The 25086-nt window shown below is 37.7% G+C and overlaps 3 protein-coding genes across 6 annotated transcripts in view; 2 read left to right on the plus strand and 1 right to left on the minus strand.

Annotated features, from left to right (window-relative positions):
• The window catches only part of dpp6a (dipeptidyl-peptidase 6a), a 177993-nt gene extending 176176 nt beyond the window's left edge, over positions 1-1817 (plus strand). For all 4 annotated transcript variants that reach the window (XM_029457444.1, XM_029457441.1, XM_029457442.1 and 1 more), the window contains exon 26: positions 533-1817. In XM_029457444.1, the coding sequence (XP_029313304.1) occupies positions 533-682 (150 nt within the window). In that variant the 3' untranslated portion in view covers positions 683-1817. The remainder of the gene's footprint in view (positions 1-532) is intronic.
• Positions 1818-2376: 559 nt separating this feature from the next.
• LOC115025318 (gamma-glutamyl hydrolase-like) lies at positions 2377-7158 on the minus strand. The gene is made up of 9 exons (XM_029457445.1): positions 6987-7158; positions 6740-6848; positions 6581-6631; positions 4849-4933; positions 4633-4771; positions 4103-4209; positions 3905-3995; positions 3672-3806; positions 2377-3578 (listed from the first exon to the last, which is right to left on the minus strand). Exons 1-9 carry the CDS (start codon positions 7111-7113, stop codon positions 3460-3462), a joined length of 963 nt encoding a protein of 320 aa, XP_029313305.1. The 5' UTR covers positions 7114-7158; the 3' UTR covers positions 2377-3459.
• Positions 7159-10452: 3294 nt separating this feature from the next.
• Positions 10453-25086, plus strand: part of LOC115025484 (glycogen debranching enzyme-like) — a 52738-nt gene continuing 38104 nt past the window's right edge. Inside the window, exons 1-9 of the mRNA XM_029457778.1 lie at positions 10453-10525; positions 11928-12138; positions 13107-13276; positions 16610-16813; positions 20806-20987; positions 23285-23396; positions 23715-23847; positions 24480-24582; positions 24746-24843. Of these exons, the coding sequence (XP_029313638.1) occupies positions 10486-10525; positions 11928-12138; positions 13107-13276; positions 16610-16813; positions 20806-20987; positions 23285-23396; positions 23715-23847; positions 24480-24582; positions 24746-24843 (1253 nt within the window). The 5' untranslated portion in view covers positions 10453-10485. The remainder of the gene's footprint in view (positions 10526-11927; positions 12139-13106; positions 13277-16609; positions 16814-20805; positions 20988-23284; positions 23397-23714; positions 23848-24479; positions 24583-24745; positions 24844-25086) is intronic.

Raw genomic sequence — 25086 nt, forward strand, 5'->3', positions numbered from 1 at the left:
TGTAACGTTATCAAGCAGCAGTCAGTCAGTCAGTGGGTCAGTAATTGTGCCAATGGTTGTCTTTTTCAGATGAGTTCAAATCTAGCAGGATTCCATAAGTAAACTATGACGACTACACAATTATTACATTCACGCACACTTTAGCATAATACACCTTGGACAATTATACATATTGAAAACAATCTACAAAAATGGCATTTAAGACTTTTTAATACTTTTTTTATTCATGGGGAACCACCCTCAAGTGCCCAACATACCAAATGAAGTCTCATTACACACCAGATCTTTAGAATGTGTTCTTTGCATGAGACAATCATGACAAATCCTTCAATCTTCAACAATGAATCTGAGGGATCCGCTCTGCAGTAAGACTTAAATACTCAAAAGAGATTTGTCAACTCTCTACCCGCCCAATATGGAAGAAATCTAACCAGATAAAATATAATTATGTGCAATAACTGTCCATTGATATGTCTATGACAGACAACGGGGTAAAAAGCAGTGTCTCACTCACCTTTTCTTTGTGTCTCAGATATACCCAGATGAAGGCCACTTCATTCACAGTGAAGCAACAAGGCAACACCTCAGCCAGTCCCTGGTGAACTTCTTTGAGGAATGTTTCAGGCTACCAGAACGAGTGTTTGAGGAGGCGCTGGAAGAGGAGAGTGAAGATGAGGGTTAGCTTGGCCTCCTGAGGCTTGTGTGCCCCAAATCCTTCCCACCCATTCTACCTTACCTCCGTCCTGTCCCCGTGCCCAAGCACAACACTGGAATACAGTTGTCCACAATATGCAACTCTCGCCTGTTCTTGCTCAATTTGATTTGCATTTGGACTCCCTGTGTCCGCATGCTGAACCTGAGACTGCCTTTCCAGCAGACGACGGATCTAGTCCTACATCCATCCTCCCACCTTCTGCCCTGAGTTTAAATCCAAACGGCCCTTGAGAGAGCCAACAAAGACTGATGACCTGATGTTTTGAAATATACTTATTGATTTAACTTCACAGCAGGATGGACCAGCTCCTTTAAAAGCAGAGGAGACGAAGCCTCAGCTTGCATACAGATTTCGAGCTGTGCGGAGAAGGGTCACCTTATAGCACATAACTTGTGGGCCTGTATATTAATGCAAATCAGACGCCTGGTGAAGAACGCTGGTTAACAGTGTTCACAATGAGTGTCTGGAATTGTGCCGATACAGGAAATGTTACTATTTTTAAAGTTGTGAAGAACTTTCATGTTGGACTGTGGTTGTGTCTATTGTTCTTACAGTATGTAAAATAGCACACAAAAACATTCACTCGGATATTACAGATATATTTTCTTTTGGTATTCATGTTTACCCCAATGTTTATCTTGTAGCCTCGTTTTATGTATTTTAGTGATGCTGACAAAACATGCAAAATGTTTGGCAGAAAAAAAGTGCTATTTCAGTTTTATCAAATTGTTCTTTCCCCAAAACAGAACCATTAACTTCTTTTAGTCACTGTGCCTTACTTTGACAGAAAACATCCTGCTGTGGGACTGCATTTATGAACTACAATGCTAATCTGATAGGAATTGCTTGATTAGCTTAGCTTCTTGTCGAGAGTTGGAAGAGAAATTTGGTTCCACTCTCATTAAATATGAAACTAGATTATTTTAGCATAAAGACTAGAAGCAAGGGTAAACAGCTAACCTAGCTCGTTCTAAAAGTAGAAGAATCTGCCTACTAGCTCTTCTGACACTCACTTTCTTTGAGTTGTACACATCATTTGTATAATCCGTACAAAAACTACAAATTGTGGTTTTATTGGACATATATATATATATATATATATATATATATATATATATATATATATATATATATATATATATATATATCAGTGGTATCAATCTTTTCATCAAACTCTCAGCAACAAAGCAAATAAGTATATTTGCCAGAGCGGCAGCTATTATTTTACATAATAGCTTGAAATTGATAATTATTCAAAGAAATTATGTTAGCTAGGCCTAATTCTTGATTGAGAAACTGAAGGGATTTTTTGAAGTTTTACAGAAAAATATCAACCATTCTCTGGAAATATTCCCGGTGGTATTACACCGAGCTAAATTCATCTTTACTTATAAGATGTTTAAAAAATGGTAGGTGAAGAAAATGTATAGCCAGTATAGAAACTGCAGTTTTTATTGGAAGTGCTGTCTCACTTACACTTGGCTTAAATCAGTGAATAGATTGTTCACGGTTGAAGGCAAAAAGCCATTAGGATTAGTGTTATACCCTAAGAAATTCTGCATTTATACAGTAAGGGGGGAAATTGTCCTGGAAAATATGGCATATGAACTGCTTGAGGTACAAGTTTATTTTTGCTTTTCTTTTTCTTTTTTTAATGACCATTTGTGTTACGTTTTAGTGCATGTAAAGAGATTATTTGCAGCACTATCCCCGATAGCTCTGTTCCACATGGTAATGTTGACATCTTGAATGTTCCTTACTGGATTGCATAAATTACATTTCCAGTAGTATTGTGATTGAGATCCCAGTCTCGTCAGCTTGATGTGTAAATGTTATTCAAATATCATTTTATTCTAAAAAGAAAAAAGAAACAATATTACCTGAGTGTTATTTGTGCATAAAGCATTTTGGAAGTTACAGTTGACTATTCATTTCTGTTCTCCTGTTGCTGTCCTTGAATTGAGCTGAAAGTAGACTTATTCCAAAGCAACTTAGACCTTTCTTGAGAGGACATTTTAAAGACGCTCAACTTTGTTATCCACAGCATAGAAGGAGATTAATGGCAGATTGTGGCATGAAGGTAAATGTTAGGATAAAAAAAAAGAGAGATATTTTATCAGCCTTCGGTGTTTTTTGGCTCATCTGTTTTATTATGAATTTTAAAGCAATGTTGATTTTTTTGGCAGCAGAAAACAGAACATTCACATGTATCACTGTATAACGTTTTTAAATGTTATCAAACAGTTTCTTATTTACAGGTGTAGCAGATACACAGCAACATTACCATTCATTTGGAGTTGTTTCCTGGTGACCCGTCGAATGTAAGTCCAACATTTACTCTTTTCAGTCTCCAAATCCAGAGAGTAATATTATGGCTATTAAAGTTATTAAATACTCTACTATGTTCACTAGATAGTTGCTAACTGTCTGTTCAGTCCTGAGTCGGTAGCTAGCAAAAAATGATTTAATTACAACAGAGTTTGCAGATTGGATAATATTGATCAGCCGTCCACAAAGCATGATTTGACTTCTTTTTTTTTTTTTATCCTGTCCTGCATCAAGATTTATATATTGCATGTATATACTGTATTTATTCTATTTCCACTTTACTACTTGTTATGTTGCAGATCCAACAGATGGCGTGAGCAGCAAATGCAAAATCAAATTATGTGCAAACATTCAAGTCAAGTGACCGAGACAGCCAATCAGCTGTTGAAAAGGAAAAGCACTCCACAAACGGACAGTCAGAAAAAATAAATTTGCACAAAGCCGCTCGTGGGCCCAGTGTAAACAGGGCTGTAGTTGTATATCAGCGCTTTGCTCTCCTCCTCCTCAGATTCAAATCTGTGCAAGTTCTTCCTGGCTGTAAGGAGAGAAAACAAGATTTACAGATCACAAATGCTCTATCATGCAGCTACTTACTATTTTTATTAGGAACCAAAAATAATGTTCACACCTTCGCTGACAAAGAACTCAGCCATGTAGGCGGTGGTCTTGACTGCTGATGGAGAGTGTGGAATGTAAGGCCTTGTCCATTCAAATGCATTTTTCTCTGGATGCCACTGTGTCCCATAAATTGGGTAATCATAAGCTGCCGAGAAGAAAGGAAAGAAAAAGTCCTCATTAAAAATGTCCCTCCCATGTTATTTTTTGTTGTAAACCATTAAAGTGACTCTGCATTGAAACCACCTTCTACAGTTGACACAAACTCTGTTTTTCCATCCGTGTTTGTGGAGAGAACTTTGTAAAACTTTTTCAACTCCTCGTTTGTGTTAAGAGTCTGAAAGAAAAAAAACAGAGGTGTGAGATACAATGCACCCAAGTAAACTAAACCCTGCGTTCTCTTTCCCTGCTTTCTATGTTTTGAGAAAATGTGAATAAACTTACCAACACTGCCAAACTCCACTTGTGAGAGTTTTCTGTCAGCGGCTCAGAGGCCAGATCTTTCATGAGTTCAGCTGGGAAGCCTTTAAACATCCTGCTGTCTTTGGTTTCTGGAAATGGGTTGTCATTATTTGTATTATTAATGATCATTGTATGATCATTAATAATAAAGGTTTCAGTTTTAATGTGAAGAAGCTCCATGGTTGTCCTGTAAACAATGACAACTCTGCTGCTACAACTTTAACATTAAAACTGATGAATGTAATAGTTTTGAAATTGGCAATAGCACTGGAACGCAGATTATACTGTATTTAGTGGTATAGTGCTCCATTACACATCTGACTATTTTAACATTACACAAAGCAAACAAACTTTAGGTATTAGGTGTATCTTATGGTAACATTTAGGCCTCATTATCAACTAGTTAATAAAAGAAGAGCTGAATGTAACTATTCATCCACACACTGCTGATTTAACTTCAAGACTTCTCTCATTGAGTAATCAATGGTACATCTATTGAGACAAAGCCATACCATTAGTGAAGTTCAGGGGCAATGGCACACCACTTGTATTTGTACGCGAGAGTATTATCTTTCCACTCGTTAAATAGGTCAGCTCCTCAAATCCAAGACAGGTGCCCCACACAGGAAAATAGTCGCCTCTCCTGTTTGCCTGAAACGTCCCAAACAGTAAGCAGCGTAATCCAGCATCCAACACACTAAAACCTAGTTTCTATTTTACAACTTTACCTCAATAGCAAGCTCATAAAAGATTTTTGCAGCTCTTTCATAACCAGATGAAATAATGCTGACACCTCCACCTGGATAAAGGATCCTGTTAACAGAGACACAACACACAGGAATTAAGTTACAACTTGCACTGCAACAAAATGTTCAGAGGTGTTGATTCAACTCATATACTTTGTAAGTTTACCGTTTTCCACAGCATATAATTGTATTTGGAATTGATGCACCTAATAGTCAGCTATACTATATAGCTGTGTTGTACCTTTGTATTGCTTTGTACTGTTAAATACTGTTAATTATTAAATCTAACCTTTTTTTTTTAAGATGTTTTAGTTTTAACTTATTATTTACTTAGTATTTTTCTGCCATTGCAAATATGTACAGTCGTTCCTGCAGGTGCATCAGTCATAAACATAGCAGAATTATGGGATGAGGCAAGTGTAAAAGTCCTTTGGTCTGAACTATATATTATACAATTTTAATAATTTGTTGAGTTGAAGGTTGAAAGAGAGATAAATATTGATAAGTGTGAATCAATGCGCAGGTATTTAGGCTCAGGCTGTACAGCTTCGACTACTCTGGAGGTAAGCACCGGGATGCAAGGCTTCACACTAACTACACACTTTGTAAGTACAGAAATAAAGCCTGACTAGTTTTATTTTATGCTGCTCAGTGTAACTTCTTGTAGCGTTAGCATTGGTAACTTGTAGGATGCTGCAGCGTGGACCAACAGTAAACATAAACATGCTGCCAGACTGCTTTAACATTGTGTGTCTAATGTTGGCTTGCTAATGCGAAACAGTCACTGTAGCCTTTTAAATTGAACTGTTGGTCCATTTCACATCAGAAATACACGACAGAAAGCAAGGGGTGCTACATACAGGGAGTGACAAACAAGAGGGCCAATGACATTGGCGTACAATGTATAGTTTGATTTTATTTTTATACTTAGTTGTGTATTTCAAACTGAAATGACAGACATTGTAGTTATGCTAATAGATATAAAGTGTCAAGGCTTTGACAAAAACATTGAAAGAAGGGAGATTGTGTTAATGTTTATTTCAATTGTCATTTTCTTGCAAAAGTCATATATTTATATCTTTACATGTTAAATTTACATGTATTATGTTTCATTGTAATTGTATTTTAAAAAACATTGTTCATGTTAGGTTTTTATTTAACTTAACTTAATAAAGCCCTGTGTCACATGGTTTTCTTTGGCTTTTAAGTGGAAACTGTTAATGCTATAGTATGACTAAGTATGTATCTTGTAATGGGCTAGTTGCCATCCTAGAACAACTTTTACAGTTTTGGTTACGGTGAAAAGACGTTCAAAACTGGTTCAAAAGATGGTTCATTTTCCACCGACTATTTGAGATGTTAATTAAACTAACATTTGGACCATATTTATATATTTATATTTACTGCTAGTTCACTTACTTTTATTATGCTGCTACTTATTTTTACCATGGTAGTTTACTTATTTTATTATATTACACTTGTGTTACACATTCTGTTGATAATGTTAGTTAATTGGTTTAATGTTTTAAATTTAAATTTATTTTACACATTGCACCTTTAAAATTACATTCAAATGTCTAATCACTGAACAAATGCTGAGTGAGATTATGCGATATATCGCACCATTATTCATTATTCAAAACACTTCCCTAAACAAAGCATAGAGGCGTTGACTGCTAAATTGGTTATTATAGTATAACACATTTAACATTACCCATTAATGGAGTTGAACAGTGTCTTATATTCCTCCAGTGTCTGGTTAATCCTGTAGACATGAGAATGGGAGGTTAAATGTTTCAGGTCACACTGCTGATGACAAAAGCTCTTCCGTACTGGAGGAACTTGTTATGCAACTAGTTAGATAATAACTCACATGACAGGTACAACCCTCGCTCCTGCTGACTCTAGGAACTTAACATAAGAGGCAGCAATGTAAGCTCTTTGATTTGGTTTTGGAGAATTGACTTCTTGAGATAGGACACCTTTTGAGAGAAAAACACCACCAGTTAAGGTGTAGGCTACCACACTTTTGTAAGCGTGCTGATCTCTTTCCAAACTATTTACAATAATACGGTTAATAAACCCTGTTACAGTGAATAACGTGTTTATAATACACTTACCAATAATGGGTCGGTCATTTCTCTTGTCTAAAGAATACAACGGTAGACACGGAACACAAATGAAAAACAATAACAGAATCGTTATTCTAAACGTGAAACCAGCGTCAGCACGCCCGATTATCGCCATTCCGCCAGCGGTAATGGTTAAATCATAGACTGGGGTTAACGTGGTTAAAATATGTGGTCCACAACTCTTCCGGGCTACCTCCTTCAGAATAAAAGCATCGTGTTTGACCTCAAATTACCTTTAATTTAATTTAATTTGTAGACTTTTTGTTTTTCACAAATAAACGTACCAACACGATGCAAACATATTCTGTTTAATAGTTTATGCGATGATAATAAATCCAATACATTTGTTAGACGTTCTTATTTAAAGTTCTCATCTCCATTTAATTTGGGAAATGCTACTTTTAGTAGCCTTTAATCATTTCCTTTATTGTTCCAGCACTAGATTACGTCAACGCATATTTGTAAAAAGCTGTATTTTAACTGAAACTACGGTATACATTATCATAATTTCAACATCCCTAAATTCCCAAATGTTTCTGTTTCAACTTGTATACCTTTATTTTTAAGTAAATACTTGAAATGGCATTTTCTTTTCTTGGACAATGACTTAAAATATGTTTAGAATTTTCTGGAAAAACTAACTTGTGCAATACATATGAATTTTTTTAAAGGAGAAATTGTTAGCACATCAATTTATGTTATTAATTACAATTAAAACCGAGGTGTGAATATCTCTTTTTCTCTCCTTTTCTAAAAAATAATTGTATTCTATGTTTTTGTTTTGTTTGGCTAATCTTGGCTAAATATAATTATTCTGAGCCAAATACACATTTGTTAACATAAATATTACATCTGGAACCCACAACATAATGCACTTTAAGAATATAATTATTTCAATGAGTCATATAACTCCATTATTAATGAATGAATTAACAAATATGTAAAAAGATATCCCCATTTTATGTTGTGAATTTGTGGGCATGAATGTACAAATCTGAAATATATTCAGGTGCAAAAGCAGAAAATAAAAATTCCCTTACTTTACTAGTTAATAAACTCTTTCCACAGTTTCAGCACTGATAAAGCAATCTTATGACCACATTGGTTTACTTTAATTGTAATGTTCAACAGTAGTCTAGGTCCTGATGTGCTGTCTGGTATATTCCACTACAGTTCAGAAAAGATATTCAGCGCTAATGTAGATTGTCACTTGAATAGTACAAGAAAAGCAAATCCATCCATACTTATTCATATGCAGAGTGACTGGTAAAAGTTTCTCCCAGCAAGGAATGTACAGACATTGTTTTAAACTTTGGCAGCAAGGCAGTTGAATCTTTAAAGCAACTCTGCATTGCCATCGTTGACCCATCAGCGAGCAGACTGTATGTAGCTTGGTTATACCAGGTGCCTATATACTAGAAAGAGAAGAGCATAGAGGTTTTTAATCAGCGGCAGTGTTTACACCATTAATCCCTCCATCCTCCTCACCCAACCTGAAATCACCTTTAACATTACCGGCACTGCCCTCTCTTGGTTCAAATCATACCTCTCTGATAGGCACCAGTTCATCTCCATTAATAACTGCAAATCCCCCACCGCTCCCCTCCCCCAAGTTGTCCCCCAAGTTCTCGGCCCCTTCCTCTTCATCGTACCTGTTCCCCATTGGTCACTTAATCCGCTGTCATGGTCTCCAATTGCACTGCTTTGCCGATGATATCCAGCTCCTCATCTCCACCAAATCAATCTCAACCGCTACCCACTCTATCCTGACAAACTGCATCACTGAAATAAAATCCTGGCTTCAAATCAGTTTCTTCAAACTAAACTGTGATAAATCCAAAATCATCATCATTGGACCAAAAACGCTTACCAATTCCATCAACAACCTCACCCTCAACATCGACGGTTGTATATATATATATATGTATATATGTAGATGTATATATGTATATATATATATGTGTGTGTGTGTGTATGTATATATATATATATGTGTGTGTGTGTGTATGTATATATATATATATATATATATATATATATATATATATATATATATATATATATATATATATATATGTATGTGTATATGTATATATATGTATATATACATATATCACTGTAGTTTAGTGGTTTCTTTTTGTCGTTGATGATTATTTCGTACTTTGTTATGCTATAGCCTACATACAGAGCTGTGTTTTAGTTGTTAAAAATACATTCCTCCTAATAATTATTTCGTATATTTCACTTAGACTAAACTGCCTGTTGGAAGACGAAAACACTCGGATTTCTTCTTCTCCTCCTTGAAAGACTACAGAGGGGGGTGGGAGGAGCTAGTTTTGGGTGCATTCCCTCAACTAGCCAAGGGAGACACATGCGCAGCGGCTCTGTCAAACTCTGCCACCAGTGTGGGTGAATAGTAGAATGCTGGCTTGTGTCGTAAAGCGCTTTGAGTGGTCTTTAAGAATAGAAAAGCACTATATAAATGCTGTCTATTTACTAGGTTATGAATGTAGCAACAATGTATTAGGACTGCAATTATTATTTTAATTTGGTCAATTACTCTTCCACATTTTATTAACAAAACAACACAAATATATGTTATGATAAAGTAGATAAAAAGTGGTCACGCAATGTTTTACTTTATTCCCATAGTACATAGTGCATAATTTACCCGACGGTAAAGCCAAGCAGAGTGTATCACAAAGTCTCTTGGGGCTGTTGTCTAACACCAACAGGATAAAATAATGAAATGTTTAAGTGCGTGTTCTCTAGCGCTATATAGTGGACACAGCAAGTAGTGCAAGAATTGCAGGTATGTCATTTCCAGCACATCACACTCCATGCAACAAATTATGTTCAGTTGTGCCAACGGTCACGGCAATGCGCTGCAGCGTCAACCGGCGTCCCGCCAGAAACCCCTCATGCGTGAGGACAACTTGATGTCCTTCAAGTACATAGTTTGCAGTTTCAAGCGGAGTATAGGTATACAGTCACATACCCTACATATATATGTACCTAAACATAGTAATATAGAGCATACATTCATATACATAGACATACTCATACATGCACCTACCCATACATTAACATACATTTACATGCATACATATAAGCCTACTGTATACTTGAATACATAATTGTACTGTAAATGTCAGTGGATTAATTATAAGGGCAAATAAGCAATACAACATATCTGCTCCCCACATCAATTAGCCACATCCAAATATAAGTAATAAATACTTGATATGTTGCCCAGCTATGGGACTGCAGTGACTGGTTTAATAAATATTTAATAATGAGAAGGCAATTTTAGTAAACAAATTTGTTAAGTTTTGTATTATTTATCAATAGTTGGGCAGACAAGGTCCCCCATACAGTATTCAGAGCTGTCTCATGTTACGAGGCTATGCCAGTGCTGTCTCTCTCCACGAAGGCAGCCTAAATAGAACAGGACAGCATGTTAGAGGCCAGCTGACAGAGCAGAGGCATGGAGAGACTAGAGAGAGCTCTGTTTCGTCTGGAACAAGGTAGGACTACTTTGCACTTTAACCACAGAATTGTTATTAACTGCTGTGCACACCACAATAGCACCACTGTATTGTCACCTAGAAATACAATGCAACTGTACTACAGTCACCTATAGCAGAATAATAAAACATGTGCCATGTCCTGCATGGTTAACCTTGAAAAGTGTGGTCCTGCAACCTTGTCAGTAATTTGGTCACTTTTTTTCCAGTCTATAGTCTATTCAATGCACTAAGAATGAAGGCGATCCAAACATGCCATAAACTCACCTTTAGGTGGTCGGGAAGTTTCACTGGGCGCAATGGTCTTTATTTCAGGTTGAACATACAGTATATGAGGGAAGGAGTGATTATACACATACCACTGAAAGTTTACTACAACACAGGTCTGGCTCACTGGCTGGGAGGTCGGAAGATGCCGTGGGTGTTGATCGTTTCAAAGTCCGCTGCACTTCACTTCTTAACCCTAACCCCAACCCTATCCAATCACCACGCTTCCTTCTCAGATGTTGCTGAGTGTATCTCTGTCATATGCCATATGTGCTCCAGTAAAAAAAAAAAAAAAAGATGAAAAGACAACTATTAAAACAAAAATCAAGCTAAGTTCATGAGAGCTAACAGCCTTGAATTCAGTATGGAATTCATTGAAGATGAGACTTTTTATTAACTGCGTGTTGGACAGAGCAAGTAATGTCGTTTGCCTACAAAAGGTCCAACACGGAACAGAAAACCATCTTCTGCAAAGTTTGCCACATGTCGGTCCCCATTCCAGGCATATTCTTCCCGTGTTTATTCCCAGCTCGTCACATACGGGCGCTTTGTCTGGACTCCTTGTTGTCACTTTTTAATCACTGAGTTGCCCTGGATGTCAAACTATGACGCTCCACTACGGACGCAGTAAACACTTGGTTGATGATTTGAAATTAAACAAGAACACTTGCTTTAGGCAGTAAACTGCTTGGTTATGGTAAAAGATCGTGGCTTGGGTTAAATTACCTACAATTGTAATGTAACTTAAAAAATGTTCAGTTTTGGTTTTACACGGGACACAAATAGTGGTCTACTGGGTGAAAATCATGTGTTTGTTGTAGGAACAGTATCTATATATCTGTTGCCTTTGTTTACCCTGTTAGTGCTGTTAGCACCGTTAGTGCTGTTAGCTCCGTTGGTTCACCCATTGCCATGTTGAAAGGCGTGTGGAGGCAATCTCTCAATCAAAAATATGTTCTTAATTCCATATAAACCTTTTTAAGAAAACATACACAGCAGTAATTACCACACCAGGTCATCAGGGTAATTTAAAAGGACCCTTATTGTAAACAGATTAAATTGAACCTCACGTGAGGGCACCATGTATAGGTTAACAGTGTATTCTATAAGTCCTAATTACTCCTGTTGTCTTCAGGCTATGAGCTGCAGTTCCGTCTTGGTCCTACCCTCCAGGGTAAGGAAGTCCAGGTATACACCAACTACCCTGCAAAAGGCCACAAGTTTGATCGGCTAAAGTTTTGTCCTTTGGACTGGTTCTACCCAAACGGATGTGAGGATGACTGTGATAAATACTGCAGACTGGACTTAATTGTGGCTGGATCCTACCAGTACTACTTCTCCTGTGGGTAAGTTGCATCATATACTTTATATTTTATTACTTCTGTTTATTACTACTATTATTATCATCATATGCAGTAACTCATATCGGGGTATGCTACTATGTCTGCACAATAATGCTACTGTACTACTAATAGTGATGGCATTTAAGCAGCAAAACCGAAACTCCCTTTACTAATCCCTTGACGGAACAGAAACATATTTTGAGTAACTTGAAAAGATTGTGTTTGGAGTCTGTTTAATCAAAAAATATTACCAACAGCTCTAATGGACTACAGGATTCCTGAGGATGGTTGATATGTATTTCCAAGAGAGAAGCCATTGTACAAGCTCTGAATCTGTATAATATTTTACTAGTCTGGCAGGTAAAAAAAAACCCAAAGATTGTTAAATTCTGGCTGATTTCAGTAATGAATGCCTTGTGGTCTGTGTAGACAGTGGACAATTGAATCTATACTACATAAATGAATTTTATAACAAAGTGAAAGAGGCAAAACTCAACATGCATGGCAAGGTATTGAGTTGTGTGCACCTCTCCCAACCACAGCCACATAGAGGGAAAAAACGCATGGCTATGGTATCTGTCATGGTTGCAACCAAGGGGGAAATATTCAGTCATACATTAGGTGGGGCAGGCAACTAAGGGATTAGGTGGAACACTAAAAATAGGTATACAAATATAACTTAATATTTAAGGTATAAGAAATAAGGAACAACCACAAATCAGATTAAAGCACTAATTGTCAAAGTTGCTGATCTAGGAAGGAACAAAATATTCTGCCACACCATCATCAGCTGCACACCTGGTACAAAGTCTGTATACATGCACGCATGTTTGGTAAAAAAAACAATAAACAAACACTCTAACCGAGTCATTTTCAGTATCAACTGACCAGCAGATACATACACACACAGAGCGCTGAGACAGTGTGCTAGACATAATGCCATTTTGTATGTTATTTTGTCTTTTTGACAGGGATAAAGAGAAAGTGAGTGGTGGTTACATTGTAGTTGATCCAGTGCTGAGGGTGGGAGCCAACAATGACATCCTTCCACTGGACAGCATCAGCAGTCAAACATACGTGGCCAAGTGCCTTGGCCCACTGGACAAATGGATTGACAGGGTCAGGGTCGCAAAGGAGACTGGTATGTAGGTCATAATGAAAAGAACAGAGCAATTTTCTCAATACAACATCAGTACCATACATGCATGTATTATACACAACATTAACAATACAGATATTGGATGTTATTTCCATGTTTGCAAATATTGTTGTTTGTAGTACTTGCTTTAAAAGTGATACACACATTTATCTCAGTGGGCTTTACAGACTGTACATACAACACCCTCTGTCCTTAGACCCTTGCAGCGCACAAGGAAAAACAAACAATGGGAGAAACCTCAGGGAGAGCAACTGAGGAGGGATCACTGTAGTAAAATTACAACAGACAATCCATGTGACAAAAATGATAATGTGATCATATATGAAAGACTGATCCAGGAGGATGTCAAAAAGCTTCCAGGTGTCTCCAAAAAATATTAACGTGGGTGTCGGGCAGAACCAGGGAAACAGGCGCAGCCACGATTTATGATCCAGACCTTTAATAGTGGCAACCTGCCAGATAAGAGACACAGAAACTCCGGGGATAAAGCCCCGGATGCTGAGTTAGTAACATGCATTTAAGGGACATGAATGCATTAAGTTAGTGAGGGAGAGGAGGAGAGACTGGTGTAAGTCCCCGGCAGTCTAAGTTTATAGCAGCATAACTAGGGAGTTGGCTCAAGGCAATCCTGAGCCAGCCCTTACTATAAGCATTATCAAAGAGGAAAGTATTTAGCCTACTCTTAAACACAAACTAGGAGCTGGTTACACTGGTTACACAGTAAGCTTGAAGGCTCTGGCTCCCATTGTACTGTTGGAGACTCTAGGAACCAAAAGTAACCCTGCATTCTGGGAGTGCAATGCTCTAGTGAGGTTGTACAATGATTTGTTGTAACAGGTCAGTTTGCACTGAATAATATAAATCACATGACACAAACTGACAACCAAAATAACTTTATTACCTGTTTTACCCTGTAGAGTCTGAGGCTGGTAAACACTGTATATTGGTAACTGGAATAAGCCTACTATGACACTGCATAATATGAGCCATTCTTCTGATGCTGGCCATCATGGTACAGAACTATTTAAAGCTACACTAATGTTTTTGTATTGAAAATTATTTATTAAATCATCAAAAAAACATGCTATATAGTGATTTATTTATATATATATATATATATATATATATATATATATATTAGTATGCAAGAAACTAAATGAGCCGTTGCCATGTTGAGAGCTGTGTGGAGGCAATCTCTTAATCATAGATATGTTCTTAATTCTGTATAGAGAACCTTTAAGAATACTTCTAGTGTTGAATAAACGCTAATGCATCCCCTGATGCGTGCCCAACAATGACATAGTAGGAAAATAAGTCATCAAAGGACTTAGTAGGGACCAAAACCAGAGCTTAAAGGAGAGTGAATATTGGACTTGCATTAATCAGGAGGGCACAAACTCCACTCCGAATGAATGTTTATTTTGCTCTGCGTCTGTCTGCCATCTCGTCATCTTAGTGTGTCAACATTTTTATAAATACAATACCCCCGCCCATAATAATCCCTTCCTAACTGCACTGGTTGTAGTAAATAGACTTTTGTGATTCATTATTTATCTTTTTTATTGACACAAAGATGTCTAATTTGATGCAGAAAGTGAAATTTTTGTATACCAGAAGCATTCAAATGCATTAAAACTGTTGTAAACGATAGTTCATGGATATCATTCCCAAATGAGTAGTGCTGAAGTCGTATTACCAGTCATATATTAGCTCTGGCAGGTGTCGACATTACAGACTCAATCTGCCGTATGACTGATCTCTCAGAATCCAACTCAGTAATCCATCCATCCATCGTCTATCGCTAATCCTGGGTCGGGTCGCGGGGGCAGCAGCTCAAGTAAGGAACCCCAAACTTCCCTCTTCTCCGGGCCACATCCGCCAGCTCCGATTGGGGGATCCCAAGGCGTTCCCAGGCCAGTGAGGAGATATAATCTCTTCACCGAGTCCTGGGTCTTCCCCGGGGTCTCCTCCCAGCTGGACGTCCCTGGAACACTTCCCTAGGGAGGCGCCGAGGTGGCATCCTTACTAGATGCCCGAACCACCTCAACTGGCTCCTTTACGCAAAGGAACACCGGCTCTACTCCGAGTCTCTCACAGATGGCTGAACTTCTCACCCTATCTCTAAGGGAGACGCCAGCCACCCGTCTGAGAAAACCCATTTTGGCCACTTGTACACGTGATCTCATTCTTTCGGTCATGACCCAGCCTTCATGACCATAGGTGAGGGTAGGAACGAAGATCGACCGGTAGATCGAGAGCTTTGCCTTCTGGCTCAGCTCTCTTTTCGTCACAACGGTGCGGTAAAGCAACTGCAGTACCGCCCCCGCTGCTCCGATTCTCTGGCCAATCTCTCGCTCCATCGCCCCCTCACTCGCGAACAAGACCCCGAGGTACTTGAACTCCTTCACTTGGGGTAAGGGCTCATTCCCTACCCGGAGTAGGCAATCCACCGGGTTCCTGCTGAGAGCCATGGCCTCAGATTTTGAGGTGCTGATCCTCATCCCAACCGCTTCACACTCGGCTGCGAACCGATCCAGTGACTGTTGAAGGTCACAGACCGATGATGCCATAAGGACCACATCATCTGCAAAGAGCAGCGATGAGATCCTTAGACCACCGAACTGCAACCCCTCTCCTCCACGACTACGCCTCGATATTCTGTCCATGAAAATCACAAACAGGATTGGTGATAAAGCGCAGCCCTGGCGGAGGCCAACATTCACTGGGAATGAGTACGACTTACTGTCGAGTATCCGGACACAACTTTTGCTTTGGGCGTACAGGGATTGGATGGCCCTCAGAAGTGACCCCCTCATCCCATACTCCCGCAGCACCTCCCACATTAACAACCGGGGGACCCTTCTCCAGATCCACAAAACACATGTAGACCGGATGGGCGTACTCCCAGGACCCCTCCAGGATCCTTGCGAGAGTGAGGAATTGGTCCATTGTTCCACAACCAGGACGGAATCCACATTGTTCCTCTTCAATCAGAGGTTCGACTATAGGCCGAACCCTCCTTTCCAGTACCTTGGAGTAGACTTTACCAGGGAGGCTGAGAAGTGTGACACCCCTGTAGTTGGTACATACTCTCTGGTCCCCCTTTTTGAATAGGGGAACCACCACCCCGGTCTAACTCAGTAATGACTATGCTAAATCTAAAATGTTGCAGTACACAAATCAACTGATCTCAACGATGATGATGATGATGATGATGATGATGATGATGATGATGATGATGATGATGATGATGATGATGATGATGGACTCTCTTTATCTGAGTCTCCACGTAACGTTTGGCTCCTTTCTGTGTAGGCTACAACATGATCCACTTCACCCCGCTACAGAAGCTTGGTGTATCTGGCTTTTGCTACTCCATGGCTGATCAGCTGATGTTAAACCCTGACTTCTCACCTGAGGGGAAGCACTATACCTGGGGAGACATTGGTAATCTCGTGGAGACATTGAGGAAAGACTGGAACATGCTCTGTATCACCGATGTGGTCTATAATCACACAGGTAAGTCACTGAACAATGGCTGTGTCGTTTGTGTCCTTTTGTGTCCCTTTCATACTGGATATTTTGCTCTTATTGAGTCTTTTACATTTTTCTGATTTGATCTTTGGGCAGTAGTTGAGTCTCTGAAAATGTCTAACCACACATTTTCTGAGTGCTCCACACTGTGCAAACCTTATTAGTCTCAAATTCTGCCCAGGCTAGTCTAATTTAGTTTAGGCTGAAGGTGATGCAGATATTTACAATATTTATAAAGCTTCAGAAATGAGGTCAGTCTTTATCTAACATTGACTTCCATGTAGTTTAGTTCCACAAACATTCCACAAAAGATGTTTACCGTCTCAGTTGAACAGTAACTCCTGAACCCAAATTGTAACTTCAATAGATTCAGATCAGTTTGCTGGTTACCCATCTCTCAGCAATCTTGGAGGTAACAGGAAGTATGTTTGTTTTTTATTTAACAGGCAACTCATTAAGAACAAAATGTTGTTTACAATGGTGTCCTGGCAAAAGGCAAAGCCTCGTGATGGAAGGGGGTAGGGGCTATAAAAATAGATGCCAGCACTTGCATACAAAGTGTAGGAGACAAGCAGGCAAAACAAAATAAATGTTAATATTTAAAACTTTACTAAGGCCACCTAATTTTAATATTATAGCAATTTGATTATTTTTTGTAATAATCGATTGGAGAGGGGGCAGTTTTTGATTAAATGTTGCATTGTGCCACTTGTGTGTGGTACAATGTGATATAATGTCACTGTTGTATTATACTGTGCTGTATTCTATTTGTATCTGCTTCTGCAGTGACTGAGTGAAAAGTTATCTTGTCTTATTTTTAACAAGGATAGTGGCACTGCTGTGGTGGAAATATACCACAGTTGGCCTTTCCAGCAGGCAGCTGTGGCTGTTGCATCCCCTTCTCAGTTTCCTCATTGACATTTCATCTCCATTCATGCTGAAGGTCATATACATAGATAGATTGGTAATGGCACGGGGCTGTACTTTGTCAGGACATGACAGCTAGACTACAGATAGAAAACCTTCCCTCTCGCAAACATTGTTTGTTGATGTTTCACAATTGTATCATCAATATAGTTTGAATTCTACTTTTGTTGTCAATCAAAGCTTTAATGGAAATTAGTTATTCAAAATAGTTATTGACAATTTATGCTGCCTAGTCGAATAAATAGCAAGGGTACTGTAAGAATATGGGGAACATATTTTGATATTTAAGATTTCAGGCATATTTTGATAGGCCTAAATCTCCTATCAAATAATGATCCCACGACAGAATCATTTAAAATTACACCACTACTCACTTCATTTATACTGTAAGAATATCGAGAGCATATTTTGATACTCTATTATAGTATCTTTACCGATAAGTAGCACATCTTGAAATGGAGCACATATAGAGAAGATAACAGCACATGTCGATCCTAAATTGGAATTATTTGTGTCACGTGAGGAAGATTGGGTTGACTATTTAACACCTCATAGGCCATATTTTACAAATCTATATTTTGAAAATCTATGATTTGATTGCAAAAATAGAAATGATCAATCCCTACTTGTTCATACTTTTCACTGTTTTTGTTTTATGTTTTGTTTTTTACAAATGTTTAAATGGGACATTTCAAGCTAACATAAATGGACGATGTATGCATACAATATTTGAAACTCATCTCATGGAATTGTTTGATGCTGAATGTCAATAGAAAATATATATAAAAAGAATGGGAGTACATTTTGACAGAACAGCTGTCAAAATAGTACTTATATCTTAAATCTTTACATGTGGCGTCCGCCTTTAGTTTACATTAGCCATCTGTGTGTTCGTGTCACTAACCGGGCGCTGTACAGTCCGTATAGTTTTGATGGTTTGTTTATTGAACTAAATCCAAAGTGGCAGAAATAAGAAAGTGCACCTTCCTCTTGTCCTTACTGCAACTCAAAGCATAAAACCCTCCCCGCCATGAAAGTCACAGCGGGCTGGTGAAGCACTTGTTCTAACCTGTGTAACGGCAGAAAGGGAATGTTTGCTGAATGTTTGGGAGTCGGCGCTGTCAGAATCCCGGTGCTGGAGTTTGCACTGTAAATGCTAACTCGTAACTATAGGTGCAGCCTTCTTGCGGCTGGGAGGATGAAACACAAACACCTACTCAAAAATGTGAGTAGTTCCCATGGAACAAATTAGGAACGTATGAGGAACTAACTGCTAGTGAACCATTAGTTACCAAGTTACTCCTTATTAATTTTTTTATAGAGAAGCTAAAGAGCAATAAAATTAAGAAAAGTGATTAACAAGTTGGAACGACTTGATAATTGATGAATCATTAATAAGTACTTCCCTAATAATTCCTAATAGAGAACTATATAGTAAATAATGATCAGTTACTAGAGAACTGACTGGGAGATTCTATTTTAATGACTCATTAAGTAATTATTACTTCATGAATATCTGTGAATCGATCATACTGACCACTTTCAAGAGTTGTTCCTGATTAACTGAACCAGCTGCTGAGCAGCACTTGTTAAGAATCGCGCTGCCTCTGTTTTCTTTTGTTAAGTAATTAATTGTAAAGTAACTCTTAATTGAAAGAGGGACTAATAAGTAACTATTCAGTATTTTGGTTTCACTTTGCTTGAAAGGACACAAAAAAGGTAAGTTATAAGATAATAAGGAAATAATAAGGGACGACCGAGTAATTACTCAGTATTATGGTTGTTTTATTTTTACTTAGGAGGAAACAAAAAACTATGCAACTAAAATGTTTAAGTAATCAGTAATAATGAGTCGTTACTAGTTTTGTTCCGGACAGTATCAGGAGATAATCGGGAACGACTCATGAAAGTGTTCAAAGTGGTATGATGGATTCACAGATATTCATGAACTAACTTACTTAATTATTTATTAATATAAGATCTCCCAGCATTTTCTTTAGTAACTCACCATTATCTACTCCTCAATTAGTAATTATTAGTGAAGTACTTCAATTTTTCATCAATTATCAAGTTGTTCCTGAACTGTTTTTCTATGGGTGGGTGGTGGTCTAGTTACAAATAGAAGACCAGAAGGTTGTGAATTCATACCAGGGGCTGCCACCATTGTGCCAAGGCACTTAACCCAGAGTTGCTCCAGGGGCACTGTCCCTGTAGTTGGTTCACTGTAAGCTCTGGATAAGAGTGTCTGCTAAATGACATGTAATGTAATGTAACTAATCCTTAACTAAATATTAGCTAAACTATATAATTTGATTTAGGAGTTACTCATTAACTAATGGTTTACTAACAGATAATTCCTCATTTGTTTCCTGGTAAATACTCAGATTTGTGTGTACCATATTGTATACTGTTACCTTCTCCTTTCTGCCACTTTGAAATCAAACCAATAATCAAACTATCAAAACTTACACTGATCCTGTACCTTCAACATGATTCACAAGCCCTTGGTGCAGTTCTCGTCCGTCATTCTCTCATATTGAGATACAAGTGGTTTTACAGGACGGGATAGGGCTCGCTGTTCTCGTCTCAGTAGATATCTCTGCAACACAATACATAGATGTCTTTGATGTAACATCAATAGTGTAGCCTCTTCACACTCTGTTGATTATGTTAATACATTTTTTAATGTTTAAACTTAGAAGGGATGCCTCTCCCAGGACAGACATATATGCAATAGATGTTTGTACAGCATCTATTGCATATATAGATAAAGAATGTATCTGGGAAGATGTCAATTAACTTCCGGGTGTCATAAAACCTGTACAGATGATACAGATATATATATATATATATATATATATATATATATATATACTTACAATGAGTTTGTTCAAAGTCACCTACAATAATTACTTTATCTGTTTTAAGGATTGCAACATAATCGTATTCTTAGTTTTGCTCTTATTACAGAAACAAAAACATCACATTTTGTACACTCTTGTCTTGTCTCCTCTCTTCTTCTCTTCCCCTCCACCCTCTATTGTCTTTAGCTGTTAGCAGTGAGTGGATTCATCTCCATCCTGAGTGTGGTTACAACCTGGTAAACTCTCCTTATCTGAAACCAGCTTGGCTTCTAGACAGAGCTCTGTGGCACCTCAGTTGTGAGGTGGCTGATGGAAAATATGCTGAACGAGGAGTACCAGCACTCTTTCAAGATGAAGGGAACATGAATGTGAGTTTACCTCTTCTTAATTGTGGGTACTTGTGTTACTTGTTAAGGTCAAGTTACAACCTCATGCACATTGAGACATCTTATAGAACATAACTCTTACATATTTTATAACCAGTTGTTCCCATAACCCCTTGGACAATAAATCTGCACAGTGCAATGAAACTAAGAAATATTGTTCATAAATCACTAATTTCCAAGTTTTTTCTTTAATGTTTCTATGACAACAATCATCATACTATAATGGCGTCTCTATGTGAGTATACAGGTGTGGTTAAAGGTTTACATACACTTGTAAAGAACATGTACGTATGTCATGGCAGTCTTGAGTTTCCAATAATTTCTAAAACTCTTATTTTTCTGTGATAGAGTGATTGAGAACATACTTCTTTGTCACAAAGAAATTCATGAAGTTTGGTTATTTTATGAATTTATTATGAGTCTACTGAAAATGTGACCAAATCTGCTTGGTCAAAAATATACATACAGCAGCATGAATTATTAATTTTGGTAATGTAGAAAGTTGTGTCAATCCAATTATCTTTGTGGCATGGCCTCTTAACTTCTTGTGAGTGATTATGATTGACTACAGCTGGTGACCCCATTTAAATGGGGCTCATTTGATACAAGCATTAGACTCAGCCACAAACGCTACAATGGAAAAGTTAAAGGAGCTCAGCACGGATCTGAAAAAGCGGATCATTGACTTGCCTACCGTCAAGCATGGTGGTGGTAGAATTATTCTCTGGGTCTGTTTTGCGGAACTGGTGCTTTACAGAAAGTAAATGGAATAATGAAGGAGGATTACCTCCAAATTCTTCAGGAGAACCTAAAATCATCAGCCAGAAGGTTGGGTCTTGGGTGCAGTTTAGGGACAATGACCCCAAACACACATCAAAAGTGGTAAAGGAATGGCTAAATCAGGCTAGAATTAAGGTTTTAATATGGCCTTCCCAGTCTGACTTAAACCCCATTGAAAACATGTGGACAGTGCTGAAGACACAAGTCCATGTCAGAAAGCCAACAAATTTAGCTGAACTGCACCGACATGTAACCAAATATTCGCATTGCTTTATGTATATTTTTGACCCAGCAGATTTGGTCACATTTTCAGTAGACTCATAATAAATTCACCAAAGAACCAAACTTCATGAATGTTTTTTGTGACAAAGAAGTATGTGCTCCAATCACTCTCAAAGACAACAAGAGTTTTAGAAATGATTGGAAATCCAAGACTGCCATGACATATATAAATGTTCTTTATAAATGTATGTACTTTTGACCACAACGGTATGTGTGTGTATCTGAGTTTTGATCATCTCACCAACCCTTGGTTTATTTTTTACAAATGCTTTTTTTTGCAAAATTATATTTATTATATTCAAGTTCAGAAAACCAAAAACCAAAAATATTGCAAAACAATTTTTTATACTTCACTTACTCTGTCATTACTACTGACAGGGAAATATGGGTATATAATAGTTATTTGTGAGCAATACAAATAATATTTTATCAATAAATATTATAATATCTCCAAATTGCACTGTTTGGTGTTACTCTTAGAAAAACCTCTCTACTATGTTGTGCTTTTGTGTTTTTGTTCTGAAATTTTAACCTGAACTTGGTAATACTTGATGCTATGTTCATATTGTGTTTTCAAGCTCATACCTACCAGCTATTGACATATTCAGGCATCTTTTTCAACAAAAAAATTCAGAGAGAGTTTATTTTCTTCAAATTCAGTATATTCAGACCAGTTCCAGAAGCACTTGGAGTAATTCTGACTGTTTTGCAAGAACAATAAGAGATTTATCTTTTGACTGAGACCAAAACCATGCATATGGTGCAAATGGTTGAAGAGCAGCTTTTAAATTACTTTGGGTATGTCGTTTTTAGGTATTTTCCAGTAAATTCCCCCACACTGTAAGAGGTTAAATAATAAGTCATGTCAACAATGTCAAATGCTTTTTTGAGATCTAGGGGTACTCCTACTGCATATACTTTATTTTCTATTCCAGTTGTTATTTCCTACACAAATTCCATGTAAAAATGATCAGCTGAAGCTAATATTAGGTCATTTGTAAGTTTACTGCTGGTGTTATGTCCCAATATTAAACCAGAACCAGAAAACTATATCTCTATGCCACAGTTCATTAAAAAAAACCTGTGTCTGTGTACACATAGTAACTTTAGGAGATGAACATTTTGTGGAGCGAGTAAAATATTATTGATTCACTGTACACCGCACTCAGCCCGGTCTTTTCCAATGTAACTTTTTTATGTGTGTGTGTGCACATCAGGCTCTCCGGGTCATTTTGTGGCAAGAGGTATTCTCCAGGCTAAGGCTGTGGGAGTTCCTGCAGGTCAGTGTGGATGAAGCTACGGAGCAGTTCAGACAGCTGCTGCAGGCTGGTGAGAGAATAATAATGAAGTTCAGTCACACAACCTTTCTACAATCCGCTTTGATTCTGAATTTGAGACAAGTTTGTTGTGTAAGAATATTCAGTTTAGTATTTAAAAAAAGACTGCATGATTATCTTAAGTTATTTTTTTAGGGGAAGGGAAAGGTTTTTGTTATCACACTACCTAACATGTTTTTTTAACGACACTGTCCATATTTCAGCTTAGAGACAAAATACTAGATAAACCTTTTGTATTCCATTGCATTTTATGAATAAGTTAATTTTCAGAGTGCTGATGAGCTGTGTGTATGGGCCTTTGTTCATCCAGGTAGTTTAGGTATCAGTTCCACGTCTAGTCCAGAGTGTAAGAAGCAGCTGAAGATAGTGCAGGACCCTCGGCACCGACGCTTTGGAAACACGGTGGACATGAACTCTGCCTTTGATATTTTCACACCTCACAGGTGACTTTTCTCTATGGCTATAATACTGGACTTTACTTATCATGGGACAGGGACATTAGGCTTGGATAATGGGATTAAGATATTACAGAAATATAACAAGAACAATTTTCAGTTGCAGATTCTGTGGTGAAATATTTCTTTAGAATATGTATTAAGGAAGTGGAGGTCAAAATCTGTAAACAAAATTTGTGCAGACTGTTATACAAGAGGTTTAATCATACGTGTAGGCCTACATATCTATATCAGAATGCAGGCCAGTGTTCATCAGATGGAACAGATGTACAGAAGTTTGCACAACATGCCTAATAGGCCTCAGACACACCCATAGAACCACCAAAACCAATCCAAGGATGAAAGACTGAAAGATATGAAAGAAGCACAGCAGAACATTTGATTTAACACCAATTGTTCCGAGTTTTGTGTTTTTAAATTAATCTATTTCTGGAATTCAAGAAAAGGGATCGTAGAAAAACCTAATAAGCAGATTTTTTAAAAGTGTTTTTAAACTACTCAGGATGCAAAGAAAACAATGACACTCATTTATCCTTAGGTTCATAACAATATAATTTTCCATTCTACTAAGAGTTGATGTGTTGTTTTGACAAACTCTCTCTTCCTCTCTCTGGTAACAGTATGAGCCCATCAGACGTCCAGGAGTGTTGTCTCTGTTTCAGAAAGAGACTGGAGGAGCTTAACTTGGAATTGTATAAAGAGATGAACCACCACGCAGAGCAGGTGTGTGTGTGTGTGTGTGTGTGTGTGTGTGTGTGTGTGTGTGTGTGTGTGTGTGTGTGTGCGTGGGTGTTTGGGTGCGTAATTTCATGATAACGGATTTATTTATTTGTTTTGGTTCAGACTTTTTGTTCTAACCCCACCCACTGCTGTTTTATCTCCTCAGGCGACTAACTGCATTGTAGGAAATGTAGTTTATGAGCGTATTTCTGATCAGGGGCCTAATCTGGGTCCAGTCTCAAGGAAGTACCCTCTCTGTACGAGGTAGGCTCTCCAATCCTCTGACCTATTATTGTCACTATGTGTAAGATAAAAAAAAATTCAGTATCTTAACTATTTCACTATCTTAATTAAAAAAAATAGTAACAATGTGTGAGGATCCAATATCGTCTGTAAAATTGACTAATTAAAGATTTTATGAAAATTGTATAGAAATATAATAAAGTCTCCCTGTAAATTACTCTTTTAAATAATTCTTAGAGATTCAAATACATTTCTTGTTATTCA

The sequence above is a fragment of the Cottoperca gobio genome, chromosome 20 (assembly GCF_900634415.1).
Source record: "Cottoperca gobio chromosome 20, fCotGob3.1, whole genome shotgun sequence".
NCBI classification, from domain to species: domain Eukaryota; kingdom Metazoa; phylum Chordata; class Actinopteri; order Perciformes; family Bovichtidae; genus Cottoperca; species Cottoperca gobio.

What these genes read in the sequence shown, in the direction of transcription:
- LOC115025318 (XM_029457445.1), bottom strand. Translation starts at nt 7,113, where the DNA reads ATGGCGATAATCGGGCGTGCTGACGCTGGTTTCACGTTTAGAATAACG. An exon ending in AAATGACCGACCCATTATTG is followed by an intron (nt 6,849 to 6,986) that starts GTAAGTGTATTA and finishes TTCTCTCAAAAG; the next exon opens with GTGTCCTATCTCAAGAAGTC. An exon ending in GTTTGTGTCAACTGTAGAAG is followed by an intron (nt 3,807 to 3,904) that starts GTGGTTTCAATG and finishes TCTTCTCGGCAG; the next exon opens with CTTATGATTACCCAATTTAT.